This window comes from Nicotiana tabacum, chromosome 23 (assembly GCF_000715075.1).
Source record: "Nicotiana tabacum cultivar K326 chromosome 23, ASM71507v2, whole genome shotgun sequence".
Classification (NCBI taxonomy): Eukaryota; Viridiplantae; Streptophyta; class Magnoliopsida; order Solanales; family Solanaceae; genus Nicotiana; species Nicotiana tabacum.
The window spans coordinates 111,827,598-111,847,885 of NC_134102.1; the positions used below are offsets into that span (position 1 = coordinate 111,827,598).

General features: G+C 35.7%; 1 protein-coding gene and 1 long non-coding RNA gene across 2 annotated transcripts; one reads left to right on the forward strand and one right to left on the reverse strand.

The window, feature by feature from the left end:
• The first annotated feature begins 475 nt into the window (after positions 1-475).
• On the forward strand, positions 476-2,422 carry LOC107767660 (uncharacterized). The gene is made up of 3 exons (XR_012706021.1): positions 476-696; positions 803-1,127; positions 1,742-2,422. It is a non-coding gene; the product is annotated as an uncharacterized LOC107767660 (long non-coding RNA).
• Positions 2,423-19,040: 16,618 nt separating this feature from the next.
• On the reverse strand, positions 19,041-19,451 carry LOC142177333 (uncharacterized). The gene has a single exon (XM_075245808.1). It carries the CDS (start codon positions 19,449-19,451, stop codon positions 19,041-19,043), a length of 411 nt encoding a protein of 136 aa, XP_075101909.1.
• Between the last annotated feature and the right edge of the window lie 837 nt (positions 19,452-20,288).

Sequence of the window (20,288 nt, forward strand, 5' to 3'; positions counted from 1 at the left end):
CATTTCAAGTACTCCACTTTGGTTAATGGAGTCGATGTTTTGGGTAGAAAATGCATTGGAAACTGGCATATATGAATACAGTAGTTAATTATAATCTTGTGTCAAGTTTCTCTCTACATGATGTGATAAAATAATTCTATAATGTCCATTAATCAAAGTTACATGTTTGCAATCTGTTTTTTTTATTCTAACAAGTTACCTAATATATATATATATATATATATATATATATATATATATATATATAGCTAGCTATAGATGGTGTGTGATGCAGTATTTATAAGAGAAAGACGTAATTATGAGGGCAAAAGCAATTGAAAAAGTCCCATAGAGATATTGAGGATCTCTGAACCAAACGTTAAAAATTCCAACATTCATGTCTCTGTCTGTGACTAGCTCTGTTTGTTTTAAGTGCCAATATAAAGAGACGTCACCCCTTTTTTGGGTAGACACTTTCTCCAGAGTCGTCTCTCTTCTTCACAGGGATAATAAATATATCAGGCCACAAACCTTAATTATAAGATTATAAGTAATAGTATACCTTAATTACTAGTACTACTCATTACTAGTACAAGTAATACTATACTTTCCCAAAATTGGAAGAAATTTATACGACAACAGAGAGAAATGGGAACTGTTTGACACAGCCCGTAGAAAATTATCCTAGCTCTGTCCAGCTTTCTAGCCCTCCAGCAGGTAAATATATATGTACCTTTTTGTTTTGCCTTTTATTACGGTCTCATCAAATTTTATAAGAAAAGATCACGCTTTTAATTACTTAAATTATATTATGTCTCAACAGTAATATTTGCGCCAACATGCAAGAAACTACCTAGTATCAGTAGCACCAAAGATAATATCATCGAAAAACAAGAGGAATTAGAGGCGTCGAGTGGGAAGATAGTGACTCCCAATTTGAAAGTGTTCAGTTTAGCGGAATTGAAGAGCGCAACGAGGAAATTTAGACCAGATATACGGTGTTGGGGGAAGGAGGTTTTGGTAGGGTTTTCAAAGGTTGGGTTGATAAGAAAACATTAGCTCCTTCTAATTCTAGAGTTGGTGTAGGAATGGTCGTTGCTGTGAAAAAATCCAATCCTGATAGCGAGCAAGGTCTCAAGAAATGGCAGGTTAATTAACGTTTCTACCTTATTCTTTGGTGCTTCATCTCCATGCTATATTTCTTCTTCAAAAGCATCACTCTCTTTATTCAATTTTTGGCACTTTTACTTTATTCAAGTTATATACGTTAAAAAAAGTACGTCTATCAAATATAGCAAGTCATTTTTTCACATGTTATTAGTATTTGACTTGTGTTATTAAGAATTAACTATTGACACAGATTAACTTATCCTGGTGGTGTAAAAAACTTATATTTACACAAATCCTAAAATCTATTTGTAATTGCTCATACATATATCTATGTGGTCAAGATATCATAGTTTGAGTTTTAGTAGTCCAATATTAATTGAATTTTGTACTTCTCCTATTTAACATGTGAAGAAATCAACTAGAGCTTAAATTTTAAATTTTCACATGAATATCGATGTATAGCTAGCTGCTTGTAAAGTGATGATATGAAGTGGCTAATGGTTGGTGAGATTCAACAATCAGCTAGGCTACTGATGATAGGCTATAATTACGTATTTTAGTCGCTTATTACACTCTAATTTATTGCACTTTAATTGAGTTTGAGCTTTAATCGCTAGTGTTTTGCACTAATTGTGTGTTTTATGCCTTGTAGGAGTGATTCCGAGTTATGTAGATATTATGGAATGAATTCAAGTGATTTGGAGTTTTGAAATCTGAGTAAAAGCCCAAAAAATTAAGCCGAGATCGTGTTCGGGGATCAATGGATGATAGTTAAGAACGAACGAAGAATCGAGTAGGCATATTGTGCACTGTCTAGTAAAATACATATAACTTTTCGCTCAGAACTCCATTTGGTCTCCACAATTAATGGTTGGAAAGTTAATTCAAAGGGCTACAACTTTCATGTTTTACGTTTTTCCAAATTCCAAATAGAACAGGGTGAAAAATCCGCGGGCGCAGACGTCCTGACCTGAAAAAGTGTCCTTTTTCGCGTAGGAGAGGGTATAATTGTTTGGGCCCGACACTATTTGGTATATATACATGGAAAAACGGTATTTTGAGGACTTTTGATATATTTTTGACACAATTTAGACCTAAGAAGGCTAAGAAGACTGAGATTCGACCTAAGGAGGCTAAGGAGACTGGGGATTCGACCTAAGGAGCTAGGCAAGAACACACTAGGAGTAAAGCGGAGAATTCTTCTACAAGTTTCTCACTTCCTTCTTCCTATTTCTATTATTGGTTATGAATTCTAGTATTGTAGTTATGCATACTATTATGAATAACTAATTTGTTATCTAGGGTTTTGAAGGAACCTTTTGTAGGATGAATTCTTGTTATGTTTTAATATAATTTAGCCTTTGAATTTATCTATTTGTTCAACTACGTGTTTATTTCAGTTGATTGAATAGCCATCGATTAACTGTGCCTATTTATTATGTGTTGCTTGAGAAAGGATACATATTTAGGTAGTTATTGAACAACGTCACTCCTAACGTATGTGAGAAATCAACACAGTGGGTTTAAATGTAGGTTTAGAAATAATAAAGCCTTGACGTGGTCATAGTGAGCGGTTCGATGAAGCCAACTAGTGTAGTTCGAGAGAATATGTCTAATAAATTATTGTAGTTGCTCGAGAGAGAATTACGGCACCTAAAGTGCTCACGATCAGTAGAGAATACATCGACAAAATTGTTGGGAACATAGCTGGAAGGATTCCGACAATTAGGGAAATCATAACTCTAGACCTCCTTAATTTAGTCTCCAACCCTTTGTCTCGTTAGTTGACAATTTTATCGCTTTCTAGTATTTGCTAGTTAATTCGTTAGAAATATAAATCTCAATCTTTATAATTTAAAAAATTGTTCAAACTTGTCTTCTTAGTAATATTAAAAAGATATAGCTAAATCTTAGTTCTCTCTGGGATTCGACTCCCGACTTTTAGACTGGATTATATTTGTATCGACCGCTTATCCTTTTTAGGACTAGAGTTGGGCGTGATCAGCTACGTATGCCGGCATATTAAACTGGTGGAATTCAACAATTGAATTGATTAACGAAGCCAAAACACCAGATATTTAAAATATACTAATGAAAACACACATAAAGTAGTTCAAACTTGTGATTGGATTCACAACGACTCAGTTGGTTCAGTTTAAAATTTTAACCTACCTTTTTTACTCTTTTTAGCTTTTCGTTTCAAGTGGTGAGGTGCTACTTTACAATATTGATTCTATAGCTACAAAACGTAACTAGCTAACTAGCTGATCACTTAAGTGGCTGAGATTGTTGATGGGTTCAATCTTTATGTTTAAAAATTATGGGTTAAGAATATAATATTTATGCTGATTCTTTCAAAGATCCACCTCCACATATATAAACTTTAATTTCTATCATTATCAATCACTTTGCTCTTCTCTGACTACAATCTCCCTATGATTTTTTCAAAGATAATGACTATAAAAGTATATGCGGGGTACTGCAGGCAGAAGTAATTTTTTTGGGAAAATTTAGTCATCCGAATTTAGTAAAACTCATCGGATATTGCTGTGAAGAAAAGGAATTCCTGCTTGTATATGAACACATGCAGAAAGGAAGCTTAGAACGTCACCTTTTCAGAAGTAAGTTCTAAATTATTTCAAATATTCATTTTCCCCTATAATTTCTTGATAGATTCAACATATAAATGACAGAGAAAAAAGGAAAAAAAGAAATTGCTCACCTAGATTATTATTGTTTTATTAGAAGAGGGTGCAGAAACACTATCGTGGGACACACGGCTTAAAATAGTGATTGGAGCAGCTAGAGGTCTTACTTTCTTGCACACAACAGAGAAGCAAGTCATCTATCGTGATTTTAAAGCTTCCAACATTTTACTAGATGAGGTTATTTCTCATCTTTTTTTCTTTTTCCAATCTGTACTAGACATAAATAACTGCTGATATTTAAATAAAAATGTAATTGCGAATTGTAAATTTGTCTAAGATAGGATTACAATGCGAAGCTTTCTGATTTTTGATTGGCTAAATTGGGTCCAGTAAATGGTAACTCACATGTGAGCACAAGGGTCGTTGGCACTTATGGTTACGCAGCTCCAGAGTACGTGGCCAGTGGTAAGACATCATAACGTCAAATTTAACCGTAGTTATTTTCTAATTAATTGCGGTGTCCGAGTTCGTTTTTGTTTTAAACTAATTTCACGATATATCTGCTACCTTCTATGAGTACAAATATCGTAAAATTCTGTCTAGCAAAACTTAGACAATTAAGAAAAATTACCTAATATCTTTTAACTCTACTGAGATCACAGTAATTATTGTTTTCCCCTATGTTTTTTACCTCTGAGGATGTGGGAGCAATTTTAACCACCCTCCCAAAATGATAAAAAGAAAGTCATCTAATTCGACCAATATGTGATAATTAGGAGTACATAGTTATGTTACTTAGATCCCTCAGATATGTACTCAGCAGGGAGAAGAAAGAAGAAGAGAAGTAACTTCTTTACGTACTAATTTACATCTTCATGCTACTGGTCGTAGTTTGAAAATTCAACATACCTACTAATTAACACCTATGTCGTTCGGACTCTCCAAAAGTGTTACCGCATCTGTGTCGGATCCTTCAAAAATACACTAAATTTAGAGGATCCGACACGCACCCAAAAATATTTTTGAAGAGTTCGAGTAGCATAGACTAACACTCCACAAAAAAATGGAAAGATAATGTTGAAACATTCGATAATTGACTTATATATGTAAATATAGTGAATTTGATGATTCGAAAAAAAAGAAGGAATTTTATGACTTCTCTTTATTAATTTACGGAGATGAATTAATATTATATGTAAATTAATATTGGCGGGTTAAAGATAGTATACTAGGTTTCTAACGCCGACGTCATCACATTCTCATCTAATATTCCTTTGTTTTTTTTCTTCAGATGGTCATGGTCCTGTTGCTTATTGTCCCTTTCTTTATTGTATCGGTTGTTTGGTAAATGATATTTTCTTATAGTATTTCTTTTGTAACTTATGAACCTTTTGAATTACGGTCTAAGGATCCTTGTTGAACAAATCGAAAATCTTATGGAAAAAAGTTAGACATAAGCAGGGGCAAATGTAGTATATATTCAACGGTTTTAATTAAATTCGTAACTTTTGACACGGAGTAAAATATTTTATGAAAAAATTCATTAAAATTGTAAAAATAGTAGATATGAATTCATAATTTTAAAAATATAATGGGTTCAATACTAAAAATTTTAAAAATTGAATCTATAGAGTTTAAATCATGAATCCGTCTCCGGTTAACGTTATTCGGAAGGGGTAATTTTTTTAGGGTTGTATTTGTACTACTTTTTAAAATAACGACAAAATCTAAAGAACGGCCACTTTTGCATGACTCCACACTTGTTAAGCCATTGAAAAATGTCTAAAGATAAGTAATGCTATTGACGTTAATGGTCAATTATTTTGGGCAGGACATTTTTACGTGAACAGTGATGTGTCCGGGGTTGGAGTGGTTTTGCTAGAGATAATTACGGGCCTTCGGGTAGTTGATCAAAACAGGCTCACTGGGCAACATGATTTAGTAGATTGGGCCAAGCCTTTATTACCTGACAAGAGGAAGCTAAGGAAAATTATGGACTCAAAACTACAAAGACGGTATCCTATAAATGCTGCATTTCAAATAGGCCAACTCATATTACAATGCCTCGAGTCTGATCCTAAAAATAGACCATCTATGGAACAAGTTTTAGAGTGTTTAGAACAATGCAATGCCATCAAGATGAACAAAGCCGGGCATTCCAACGAGCATTGGCAACGTCAGTCAGGCGATCACCGTAACAACAACTATCATCCTCAGCGAACGCCTCTTCACGTTGAGAAAATCGCTAGTGGCAATGTGATTGGCAGCCGAGCTCATCGTTCTCCGATCAACCGGACCTATTAAAATTTAGAAGGGAGAATCAGAGATGGGGAATGGACTCAACCAGGGATTTGTATCAAAACATGTACGTAATCCAATAAATCTCTAAGGAGGCCCATTGATCGGCCCATTTAGTGGTCCAATTAGATCTGTTGGCATTTTATAGCGGTCTTAAAGAAAATGATGAGTAAGCAAAGAAATTATACAAGATGTAATTGTATGTAATATTTTAATTTTTCGGATTAACTGATAGTGTTGTCTATAATTTTGCATGATTTTATTGGGGGGTTTGCATCTATATTCAGTGTTGGGGTTCACCATTAAATTTATATTCACTTTGCACAAAAATTTGTAAGTCTACCCACTTTAGGATCAATTTTAGACTTATCGGGTCTGGAGTTAAAAGAAAAGTCTGAAGTGCTATGCACTTAAGGCCAATTAAGTCTATAGTGTAAAAATTACACTTAAGGTGCATTTAAAACCAAATAGGTCTGAAGTGCAACCAATGTTGTCATGCACTTAAGACCAAATAGGTTTGAAGTGTAAGTTGCCCAAAACTAGAAATTTGTTCTTCGAATTTCAACAGTCCAATACAGGATCAACACCTAAATCTACTCCAAATGATCTCAAATTTAACCTCCAAATATCATAAAGAACAAACCCAAATCATCAATTTGTCAAAATAATAATAAATATAATAAACCCATTTTGCAATTAAGAAGAAGAAAAGACCCTAAGCAAATAGCAAAGAAATGAACGACACAACAGCTCACTAATGTAAAATATCATAAACCACCTTTAAAACCTGCTCACAAACACCATGTAAGTTCATCCTTACCTTTGTTTTCACAACGACTAAGAAGAAGAAGAAGTAGTAGGAGGAAAACACCAGGAGTTGTATGTACGTTGGATAATAATGACCAAATAGTGCACTCCGTGAAATTTTTAAGATTTTATTTGGGTTCTCCCTTTTTTTATTCCCTAAAATTTTACTCAGGCTCCAATTCACTTGCTTTTATTTGATGGTGTATAGAAACTAAAACATTTTTGCCGAAAAACTATTTTAACTTTGAAAATAGAAATCAACTAAAACTCAAAAAAATTATCATTAAAATTTTTAATTCTTAAAAATAATTTAATAAAAAAGCGCAACCCAATGTACGAAACAACCTGCATTCAAAAATATTTTTTAAATTAATTCTTTTAAAAAACTAAATTAAAATGAAAAGCAAACCCCATAGATCCTAACAAGGAAAGGAAGGAAAATAAAAAGGTATACATATCTTTGGTTTGCCGGTCTTCAATTTATATTGTTGTCGTTTAGATCCTTGTCATGTACCTTTGTTTGCTCCGTACCATGAGATACCCCTTGGATTAATGTGCATGTGTTAAGAAAAAAAATTTGAATTTATCCAGTGATGCACCTGGTTTATTTAGCACAACTTTTTTTTTCTTTAAAAAATGTTGTTTCCTTTTTTTTTTTAAAATAAAAAATTGTAAATCATGCAGATAAGCAGAAAAAATACAAGCAAGTTTTTTTAAGATGCACCTGGTTTATTTAGCACATTTTTTTTCTTTCAAAAATATTGTTTTCTTTTTTTTAAAATAAAAAATTATAAATCATGCAGATAAGCAGAAGAAATACAAGCAAGTTTTTTGAAGAGGCTGAATTTAGAAAGCACGAATATTTTGTTTCTATTATAATTTTTTGGAAAGGTAAATTTTTCATTAATGTGAATGAGAAATAACTCTGTACAGAAGACCAAATTTGTCACAAGAATGCTAGCACTAGGTGGTAAACAAAGTTTTATTGACACAACTGCCTATCAGCTCAAGTCACTGAGTGAGCATGGATCAAGAAGATACCCCCTAATCATACTTAAGGATAATAGTTAAAATTAGGCTCGAGTATCTTTAACCAAAAATCATAAACAGTCCTTCTATAATCTTATTAAAAAATGTATAATATACAGAATCTTGACTTCAAGAACTTCTTATATTTTCATTCTTTTGACAGTTAGACCATTATTAGAGTCTAGAAGTATTCCCCCTCCGGCACAATTCACAGAAAACTAGGAGGAGGATCAAGTGAAATATTTCATAGACCTTGGAAATTACTGCCCAGTCTTCGCTAAAATCTTGATTAATTTTTACACACATGGAACTTTGCTAGTCCAGGGTTTTTCCAGCAGGTATCTGCATTCTTATACTAAATTTTTGGGATGATGATTAGATATGTCGTGTAGTAACACATGCATTGCAACTTCAGAGTCCAGTCCACTGCTAACCTCCAGTAATGTGAATTTTCTTGCGATGGTACGTACTTCCAGTTATGTGATTCTTCTATCCCGGAAGAGTAGGAGTGTAGGATCTTGACTTAAGCTCCAACTTCAGCATAAGGCAATTGGTAAACCTCAATCCAAACTGTAAAAAATAAAAAGCCATCTTCCAGGAAGTCCCTTGGTGTCATAGAATGAATCTAAACACTCATTATAGAATGAGCGTAGACTCTTTTTTAGTAGTGTACATAAATAACAGATTTGTAGAAATCTCTTTTATTTCTTTTCTTAGTTAGCACCTGATGTACATGTATTTATATTGCTTACCTCTTGGAATGAGAACACAAGTTATTCTTTCCATTTCGTGCACATGGTATCAGAGTAGGGTATCCAGCTTTGTCGGGTTTAGATTAGAAACACGTGTGTCTCACGTGCCGACGAAACTGCCAGAGATACTTCTGTTTAAGCTGCGTGCGGAGGCGCGTTCGTGGATCGATCTTGGTATGGCTTCCCGTTACGACTTTGCCTCGAAGTTTCGGTTAAATTGCGGTGGTCATGTGGTGATAGGACCACATTTTGGAGAAGAAGAACCTTGAAGCATGAATCTGTGAACATTCATTTTTGGTCAGGTTTGAGAATTTTTTATTATTTGCTTATTGTTCTTATGATTCTGGGAATTGGTTGAGGTTTTCTGCAAGTGCAACAATTTGTAATATTGTACTGTTGCCCACCAATTTGTGATTTGATATTGTCTCTTGGAGGTTATCTGAAGCTTGGCTAGATTTCAAAAATTGTCTTTTTGAGTGCAACTTTGAGTTTGGCTATTCTCAAGTTTTTGATTGTGTTGGCTATTGTCCTTTTTAAGTATTGTCTGGTTTCTGCTTTCAAATATAATCTGTTTGGGACTTTCTGTTGGATTCTCCATCACTTATTTTGGTATAGTGAGTTTTATTAGTTGGAAATAGAATGACTATAAACAGTAAGCAAGGAGGAAATAATGATACAACTTCTAGTCCAACAATCTTGGTCTCAGATGAGTTTCTTGAGTTCCTTCAATATCATAAATCAATTAAGAAATCTTTTTCAGTTATTACTTTTGTCGGGTCAGATAATACATGTCTTATCACCTCTTCAAATAAATGGGTGATTGACTCAGGTGCCATAAATCACATGACAGGTAATCCAAAGATTTTTTCTAGCTTTCGATCACACAAAGCACCCTTTTCAGTTACTGTAGCTCATGGAACAACTTGTCTTAGTGTTAGATTTGGTACTATTAAACCAACTTTCTCTATTACCCTATCATCTGTATTAAGTCTACCAAACTTGGTCTTTAATTTGATTTCTGTTAGTAAAATCACTAGAGACCTTATTTGTTGTGTAGCGTTCTTTCCCAATCATTGTTTGTTTCTTGATCTTACGATAAAGCAGATTATTGGTAAAGGATATATATTTGGTGATATCTATATCATTGATGAATGGGAGCCACAATCTATTGTATGCTCTAGTGTTGTGTCTCTTTTTGAAGCACATTGTCGATTGGTGCATCCTCCTTTACCTTTGTTGAAGAAGTTCTGTCCTTAATTTCATAATATTTCTTCATTTGATTGTGATTCATGTCGATTTTGCAAAACATCATCGCATCTTGTTAGGTCCAAGGGTTAACAAGTAAGTTGAGTCAGCTTTTGAGTTTGTCCATTCTGATGTTTGGGGACCATGTTATGTTGTTTCTAAAATTGGACATAAGTATTTTGTCACTTTTGTAGATGATTTTTCCCGAATGACTTGGATTTACTTTATGAAGAGTTGTACTGAAGTGTTTACTCACTTTTCTGTCTTCTGTGCTGAAGTCAAAACTCAATTCAATGCTTCGGTGCATATTCTAAGGAGTGATAACGCTAAAGAATACTTGTCAGAGTTATTTCAGTCCTACATAAGACAACATGGTGTACTACATCAGTTTTCATGTGTTGATACACCCTCTCAAAATGGAGTTGCTGAAAGGAAGAATATGTATCTACTTGAGACAGCTCGGACACTTTTGTTCCAAATGAAAGTTCCTAAACAGTTCTAGGCAGATGCGGTCTCCACAACTTGCTTTTTGATTAATCACATGTCATCTACTGTGCTTAGTGGTTATATGCCTGATAGTGTTCTTTTTCCAAACAAGTCATTATTTTCTGTGGAACCTAAGGTGTTTGGAAGCACATGTTATGTTCGAGATATTCGACCATCTATTACCAAGTTGGATACCAATAAATTGAAGTATATTTTTCTTGGTTATTCTCACCTTCAGAAGGGGTATCAGTGTTATTCTACTGAACTTGGCAAATATCTGGTGTCAACTGATGTGGTGTTTTCAGAGACTACCATTCTTCTATACACCTCCCATTTCTACAAGTCAGGGGGATGAAGATGAGTGGCTAGTATATCAGGTTACCCGTACTTTGACAGAACAATCAGATGATGTCCCTCCACATCCTAGCTCTTCTATCGAGCACCAATCGGCTATTGTGCCTTCAACAACTGCTCCAATTGTGTTAGCAAGACCAACAATTGTTCAAGTTTACTTGCGGAGGTGAGAGACAAATGATACGTCTCTTGTACCAGTTCCTTCGTCATCTGATCCTCTTCCTCCTGATCTTCCAGAAGAGCTTGACCTTTCCAATGCTTTACACAAAGGTACACATACTTGAAAATCCATATATTCTATTGCTAATTCTACGTCTAGGTCTTTGATTGCGTCTTTAGACTCTATTTCTATACCCAAAACAGTGAAAAAGACTTTGAATCATCCTGGATGGTCTGAAGCAATGCTTGAGTAAATACATGCCTTAGAGGAAAACCATACTTGGAATTTACTGAATTTACCTAGTGGAAAGAAAACAGTGGGATGCAAATGGGTCTTCACGGTCAAAGTTAAATCCAGATGTTTCTATGGCAAGACTTAAGGCCAGACTTGTTCCCAAAGGGTATGCTCAGGCTTATGGAGTGGATTATTCAGACACCTTCTCTCCGGTTGCCAAACTTGCTTTTGTTCGCTTGTTCATTTCCTTAGCAACTTCTGAGAATTGTCATTTACATCGATTGGATATTAAGAATGTAGTTCTTCATGGCGATCTTCATGAAGAGGTGTATATGGAGCAACCAACTGGTTTTGTTGCTCGGAGGGAATATGGGAAGGTCTGTCATTTAAAGAAGTCCTTATATGATTTGAAGCAGAGTCCCCGAGCTTCGTTTGGTAAATTTAGTGAGGTAATTCAAGAATTTGGACTGAGAAAGAGCAAATGTGATCATTCAGTCTTCTACAGGCAATCAACAACTGATCTATTCTCCTTGTTGTATATGTTGACGACATTGTGATTGCAGGAAGTGATTATGCATGAATCTCTTCTCTTAAGTCTTTCTTGCATACTAGGTTTTATACGAAAGACTTGGGACAATTGAAATATTTCTTGGGAGTAGAAGTAACTAAAAGCACGAAGGGAATTTTTCTATCTCAACAAAAGTATATTCTTAACTTTTTGGCAGAAACTGGTAAGTTGGCTGCCAAGCCTTGCAGTACACCAATGGTTCCTAATTTGCATCTTATGAAAGATGATAGCGAGCCATTTAATGATCCAGATAGATACATGAGGTTAATTGATAGATTAAACCATTTCACTGTGACTCGTCCAGATATTGCTTTTGCAGTAAGTATAGTTAGCCATTTCATGTCTGTGCCCATAATCAAACATTGGGAGGCTTTGGAGCAGATCCTATGTTACTTAAAAAGAGCTCCTGGACTTGGCATATTATATAGTAGGGGTGGTAAGTGGGTCGGGCCAGGCCCTTAACGAGCCAAGTGGGCCGGTCTCGTGGGCCGCGGTCCCGGTCCTTAATTAAATAGGCTAAATGATTTTTTGTAGGAACTATCCCGGGATCGGGCCCACGAGTTGATGGTCTCGGGATAAACGGACTGGGCCCGCGGGCTAAGTTGGGCCAACGGCTAAGTAGTGATTTAAAAAAAAATTAAATAGAAATTAGAGACAAAAAGATGTTAAAAAAATATCTAAGGCAATGCCTTGTAAATTTATTAAAGAATTATGATCTAATTTTTAATTCAAATTTAAACATAAAAATATTATATAAAGATATTCAAAGCAATGCCTTGTAATTTTATTATAACAATAAAATACATGGCAATATCTTTCTTAGTCTTCCTCCCCCCTATGGAATGAGCACAACAAGGTGCTAATACCACCATTGAGAAGAAAAAGGAACTAATCAAGATGTGCCAAAATACAAGTTACATAATACATACTAATTTTTGTTCATACAAGTTACATGTTATCTCTTACAAACTTTATAAATCCTTCATCGAAGGAAGTTTCGTGGTGGTGGTGGAAAAGTAGCTTGGTCATTGCCGTTTCCATTGTCGGGCGAAGCAGCATCCTCAGCAAGTTCGGCTAGCATTTCTTCGTAAGTTTCGTCTTCCTCCGGTTGTGATTCAGCAAGTCCAAAATTTCTTCTTTCCTAACGGATCCAATCTCTGAAAAGTACTGATTTTCCAAGCTCTCTCTCATAGATGCTCTATAATCACCGATTTGAAATCTTGCTTGACTGAAAGCGCTCTCTGATGCCACTGTTGAAGCTTGAATACATCATCCACAATTAAATGGTAAATATGACAAATATATCTAACATGAAAAATGTTACTAAATGCAGGATTTAGCGTAGTGGTAAGCAAGTATATAACATTTGTATTATTAGTGGCATTATCCATTGAAACCGATATTATTTTATCACTAATACAAAAATATCTACAAATATCCATAATTGTGCTAGCAATAAACTCCCTTATGTGACGTGAAGCAATTATTCTATAAGCAATTATGCGCTTTTACATTATCCAATCCTCATTAATCCAATGACATGTAACAATAAGGTAATCACAGTCGTTGTTACTTCTACCAATATCAGTTGTAATAGCAACACGACAATTTATATGAGTAAATAAATAACATAAATATTGTTCATATTCATGCTTATATTTATAAATATCACTCTTTACGGTAAGTAGGATTAAAAAAATTTCTAATATAATGCACAAATGCAGAGTCAGAAGGAAAACTATATGGTAAACACATAACAATAACAATATTTGTCAATTCTTCCCGATCTTTTTTTGGATCACAATATAAAATACCACCAGTAACAATGTTAATTTTTTTAATTTAAATTCGCTTCTATTGATCATTGATGTGCAAGAAGTTACAATTTGAGTTTGGCATTCCAAACTTTGTATGTGATCATTGAGAAGAGGGTTCTAAGTTAGTTCTAACTAAGAATCTAATATACAAGGTGTTTATTGGGGGGGGGGGGGGAGGGGGTTATAACTAATGTGGGAAGGTTTGTTTTTCTTAATCCTGAAGGAAGGCAAGTTCCATCTGTCCATGTTAACTAGGCCCTTGACTTGGTTGGGGAGTCCAACAAAAGAGTTGAAGACGTGGATTGTATTAAGACTGTGACTCAAATTTGCCAATTTATCAGCTGGTCTATTGGCTTCTCTGAAGCAGTGGTTGATTTCGAATCCATGTTCTTTAACTAGCTCCTGGATTTCACTAATGATGTTGGTGATCTTCCAAGGTACCTTTCATTCCGTTTTTATGCACTTGTAGATAAGTAATGAGTCGGTTTCCCCCATGGCTATCTCTAAACCATTATTTGCACACCATTTTAAGCCTAATAGCATAGCTGCTTCTTCAGCCATATTGCTAGTACCAGGTCCCATGGGAATTGAGTAGGTAAAAATGATAATTCCCTGGTTATTTCTGATGAGTCCTCCTCTTCCACAAATGCCTTGAATGTAGCTTCCATCACTGTTTAGCTTTATTTTTTGAGTATTAGGTCTGATCCACCTGATCATTGTGCTAGTTGTTTGTTCTAGCATAGCTGCACTTGCTTGAAAAATAGTGTGCCAATATCTCCCTACATTAGCTCTTCCAAATTTTCTTTTCAGTACCTGCAAAAGAATTGACATTATATTAGTTTTAGTTCTATAGAATGATGTTCTGATGTTTTCAAATTTTTTGGTGCATCTTGACTTCCATAACTCCCAGCATATGATCAAAGAAAGAATTATTGTGATGAGTTTTGCAATAGGATTGTGAGTCTTAAAATTCCACCAATTACGAAGTTGAATTTTGAGATTCCTTATATTGTGACCAATTCCCATGGGTCTAGCAAAATAACTCCATATTTTCTTAGCATGATCCCCAAGACAGAAGAGACGGTCAATGTTCTCAATGCTCGGATTCTGGTTGTTGCAGCAGTGGCAAATATTGTTAACATTTATTCCAAATCTGGAAACTCTTTCCTCGGTAGATAATTTGTTATGAATAGCTCTCCAGGTAAGGAAGGAGATCTTGAAGGGAATATCCTTAAGCTAGACATAGTTAACAAAATTATCCATATTTTTCCTCTGCCTGAAGGTGTCCCAAGCTGAACCAACGGAAAGTTTTCCAGTAGTAGATGGTGTCCAAATGGTTGTGTCTCTCTTGTTTCTATTAATTTTGATATTAAGAGCCCTGATCTTATCCTTTATTTCATTATCTGGTTGAGTATGAAGCTTATTCCAATTTCATGAGCCATTATTGATGATATCTTTGACCTTGATCTCATTGCAGCTAGTCCTGTCAGGAACTAGTTGGTGTAAAGGACCCATGCCAGTCCAATTATCATACCAGAAAGACACATCTCCATCACCTATATTCCATAAAATATTGCTCTCTACATCCTCCTTAATGTTGCACAAATATTTCCAATTTTGAGGTTGACCACTGTTCCATTGAGCTACAGAAGGGTGCTTATTGTGAAAGAACTTGGCTTCCATGAATTCCTTCCATAGGGAATTGGTAGTTCTCAATCTCCACCATTGTTTGGCTTGAAAGGCATGACAGGTGTCTGCTAGGCATCTGAAGTTAGCTCCTCCCTCATTATAGAGGTAGCAAAGATTATTCCAATCAGTCCAATGATATTTACCACCTGTGTTCTGTCCTGACCAGAAGAATCTGGCAACATATTTCTTAATAAGCTCCAGTGTGCCTTTAGGAGGATTGGTGGTTGCAAGAAGATGGATGGGGAAGGCAAGAAGGACATGTCTAATCATGATAGCTCTTCCTCATGTAGAGAGGAATTTTGTTTGCCAACCCCTGATTTTGCCTATGATGTTGTTGACAATATCAGAGTAGTGTGATATCTTCCTCCTTCCTGTGATGAGAGGGCATCCCAGATACTTGATAGGGAATTGCTGATGTTTCATTCCTGTGATGTTCTTGAGTCTGTTGATTGTGGCTGCCTTAATGTTGTTAGCCACTGCAAAACAGCTCTTATCTTTGTTAATGAGTTGCCCGGATACTTTCTCATAAGTATCCAAAGTTTTCAATACTATCTCCAGTATTTTTTTGCTTCCATTGCAGAACAAGATAGTATCATCTGCAAAAGAAAGATGGTTAATCTTAGGACCATTGATATTCATATAGAAGCCCTTATAACCTTCTCTTTCATGAAGCTTATTTAGCATTCTGGATAGTAGTTCAACACTGATAATAAACAATGAAGGAGATATTGGATCACCTTGTCTCAAACCTCTTTCAGATTTAAAGAACTCATGCCTTCCCCCATTGACAATAATAGAGTACCAATTGTTGAATATGAAGTTATAAATGAGATCAATCCACCATTCTGAGAAGCCAAGTTTCCTTAAAGCCAGACATAAGAAAGTCCAAGAAACTTTGTCATATCCTTTAGCCATATCAAGTTTAATAACAATATTTCCACCTCTAGAGGGCTTCTTAATGTCATTTATAATCTCTTGGGAAAGGAGAATATTTTCAGTTATAGCTCTTCCTTTGATAAAACCAGACTGATTTCTAGAGATAATCTTAGGGAGAACGCAAGAAATTCTAGTATTGAGAATTTTAGAAATAATCTTACTGGACACATTGCGCAGGCTTATAGGTCTCAGGTCTGTGAATTTCTGAGGGTGTTTGAACTTGGGGATCATTACTAAGCAAGTGTGAGTAAAGAATTTGGGGAGGTCTGCACCATTAAAGAAGGATTCCACAGCTTTTAGGAGATCATGACATATGATATTCCAGGTAGTTTGATAAAAACAACTACTCAAGCCATCAAGGCCTGATGCACTATCCTTGTCAATTGAGAACACACTATCTTTTACTTCTTGCATAGTAGGTATAGCTGTGAGCATGTTGTTGTCTTCCTTAATAATACATCTCTCAAAGCAATTCAAGGCTTCAAAGTTGGTAGTTTGAGTATCCCAAGAGAACATGTTCTAGAAGTGCCTGATTGCAGCTTCTGCTATACTATCATTTTCTTCGATCCATTGATTTTGCTCATCCATGATTTTAGTGATAGTTAGTCTCCTCCTTCTTTCTTTTATAATGCTATGGAAGTATGCTGTATTAGAATTACCTTCTTCAAACCATTTGGCTCTGGACTTCTGCCTTGAAATATTATCTTGAATTTTCAGGTATCTTGTAAATCCAGCTCTGCTTTTTGATAATTCTCTTCTGTTTTCAGGAGAATTGTCATTAACACAATTATCTTTTAGAGTTCTAATCTCAACTTCCAATCTTTTGGGTTCCTCATATATGTCACCAAAAGTTTGTCTTGACCAGTTGCTCAGCTCCTTACATACTCTTTTGATCTTCTGATGAAGCGTCTAGAGTGGGTTCCCATGGACATCTTCATCCCAACATTCCTGAACTGTTTTCAAGTAATTCAGATGTTTAGTCCAAAAGTTTAAGAATTTAAAATACTCTATGAAGGAATTTGTCTCTGAACTCATTTTAATTAGTAAGGGTGCATGGTCTGAACAAGCTCTGAACATGTGTGTAACTGAGGTGTCACTGATAGAGTCAAACCAAGCTGTATTGTAAACAGGTATATCAAGCCTCTTCCAGATGGTAGTCGGCGGGTCTCTGTTATCACACCATGTGAATGTAGAACTAGTAAATTCTGTATCCTATAGCCCACACTCATTGAGACACTCAATGAAATATAGGCTCTCTTCCATTCTATAGCTTCTTCCATCTTTATTTTCTTCACTTGAGGTGATAACATTAAAGTCTCCAATTGCCCTCCCATGGCCCTTGTATGTTGTTGGCCATATCCTTCATATCTTGCCATAGCTCTCTTCTCTGTTCTTCAGTGCACTTAACATATACCACAATCATGTGGATATGAGGATTATTATTGTACGAAGCCTTGATCAAAACATGTTGTTCTTTGTCTTGAATGATGATAACATTAACTTCATTAGCTCAAAAGATCCAGATTTTGTTGGAGCAGATTTAAAAGCCTTGATGCATACTAAGTCTTCTCCTTAAGCTGTCCATTTTCCTACTGTCGACCATAGGTTCCTGTAAACAGATAAGAGGTATTTGAAATTATTGTTTAATGGTTTAGAGTCTCTCAAGAGATCCCTTTGAAGCAATCCCATGTATGTTCCATGATATTGTATTAATCATTTGACACATTAGGGGTAGGATCTATTTGCACTTCTTTGTTCTCCTCTGCACTTTCTTGTGTTTGAATAAAAATACCTCCAGGATTCTGGTAGTTTCTAGGAGATAAATTGTTGAAGAGGGTGATGCTTTGTTGCACTAATTTACCCTTATTTTTATAGAAATCATGGTATTCAGAGTTGATGTAACCTCTAGTGAGTTCATCATCTGAACTAACAAGTCTGCTTTCCTTTCTATAGGCAATGTCCATTTCTGTTTCTATGCTGACTATATCCTGAAAAGCTTCTTTAAACTCCTCCGTTGATTTTTCTCTTTGTTCACCTTGATCAGGTGGTTCAAGGTCCTTATTGAGGATAAAAACTTTCTCCCTTCTCCTACCGGATAAGCTTGGATTTCTAACTTCCATTCCTTCATCTTCAATAAAAATGGACCTTTCCTGATTAACTTGTTCAAGATTGAGCGCTGGCCAGTTGGTAGTTTGATCAGTACCCTTCTTTTTGATGTTACCATTGATCTCTCTTGTTTCTCCTTGAAGTGTAACCTCATCGGGAATGGTTACCTGTTTGGAGAATCTTTTCTTCTTATTGTGTGGGTGAATTGTATCTTTTGGGCCAGCAATAACCAAGTCGAGCATTTCCCCTTGCAGTTCAGTATCAACCCTGTTGTTGTTGGCAGCATTTCCACCCCTTGTTCTTCTAATATGTAACCTTGTCTGTTATTTTTTGTTTTTTCCTTCTTCTTTCTTATTTTGGTCTTTGTCCCATCTTGTGCTTCTTGGCTGCTGCTGAATGACTTTTGTGTTGTACTTATCTTTGTCATTATCATTGAGGCATGCTATGGTGTCCATTTCCTCCTTTTCGATTTCTTCTTGAAGAATGCTAAACGAGTTGTTTGTTTCCCTTATTTGTTGGTTTTCTTTGGTGTATGTGTTTTCGTTAGCAGTGGGCTTTATAGACTATGGTATTGTATTTCTCTCATTGATGTAGTTTTGATTTTTTTCTTGTTGTGTCATAATAATTGAATTTCCTTTTCCCCCTTTTCTTTCTACATTCTGCCATCCTTTAGAGTTGTTGGATTGGATATTTTTCCTTCCTCCTTGTAGCTGTTCTTCTCTAATACTTGTTTTCCATGTGATGTGTCTTTGAGTATTGGTATCTATGTTTCTTTGTCTTTTGTTGTTACTCTGTTTGGCTTATGTAGCAGCTCCTTCCTTTTCATTCATTGTAGTCTGATCTTTCCTTTTGTTGTGCAGGTTGTGAGGATTTGCACCTTTTAATAGAATGTCCTTGCACCTTGCAGTGAGAGCAATAGGCAGGCATAGCCTCATATTTAATTTTCTGGTCAAAAGCTTCCATTTTGCCTTGTTGGTTTCTTACATCTACTCTAACTGTAGATAACATAGGCTTTACAAGATCTATTTGAACCCTCATTTTTGTTGTTGTTGGCCTAGACTTAGTTGTTGTAGCTTTGTCCATGACCAATGGGTTGCCTATAGGACCAACTATTCTGCATAAGGCATCCCATTCATAGTAATGCCAAGGCAAATCTGGGAGATTAATCCAAACTGGGGCCAGGGATGTTTCAGAGTTAGGTTTAAAATCAGTTGTCCATTTCAGAATCTTCATACTAACATTTTCAAAGAGATGGATTCTCTCTTGAGTAAAAGTTATTAAAATTATCTTCGTTTTCCACATCAATGAAAACATGGTACTTGTCTTTTGCACCTATTTTAATTTCCCCTTTCGTGACCAATAAAAGAGCAAAATCAACCCTAATTTGGTCAATTGTAGGTATGCCCCTTAGAAACTTACCGATGATGGTCCACCGGCATGTGTCTGCGAGGAGTTCATGTTCTTCCTTAGTAAACACCACCATCGTTTTGCCTTCAATCACTTCATATGCTCTTGGTGGTAGTCTTACTTTTAGCCATGTTCGACTTCCCACTTTGTAGCCCAGAGCTCCTACATACGATTCAAGTTGAGATTGTTTGGGTGTTGTGTCAATTTCCATTGCTCTTTCTTGCAGAGGTGGAAAATTTTCAGATGTGGAGGCACCTCCTCTAGAGTTAGGGTCTGGTGGTACTGGTAATATGGGGATGGTTAGTCCAGCATTGTCAATGGATAAGTTCATTGAGCGCAATTGGGGAAAATGTAGCCGCTAATAAATGTAGAGTAGACGTTAGAGGTAAAGAAAGAGAAGGGGAGGGTAAAGAGAAGCTCGAGCTTCTCACTCTAACTTTTGTTTTTTTTCATTCCGTACCTTGTTGTTTTGCGTATCACTGTTAATTCCCTATTGAAATTGATTTGAACCGGTACTAGGGTCAGCCTGACTAGGACTAGGTACACTTTTCCCCTCGGCCAAAGCTTTCAGACATTAATACATGACGTTATCTTTAGGGTATTTTTTTTATGTGTCTAGCCAAAGATCCCATCCCGCCCCGCGATCCAAAATATTTAAAAGCT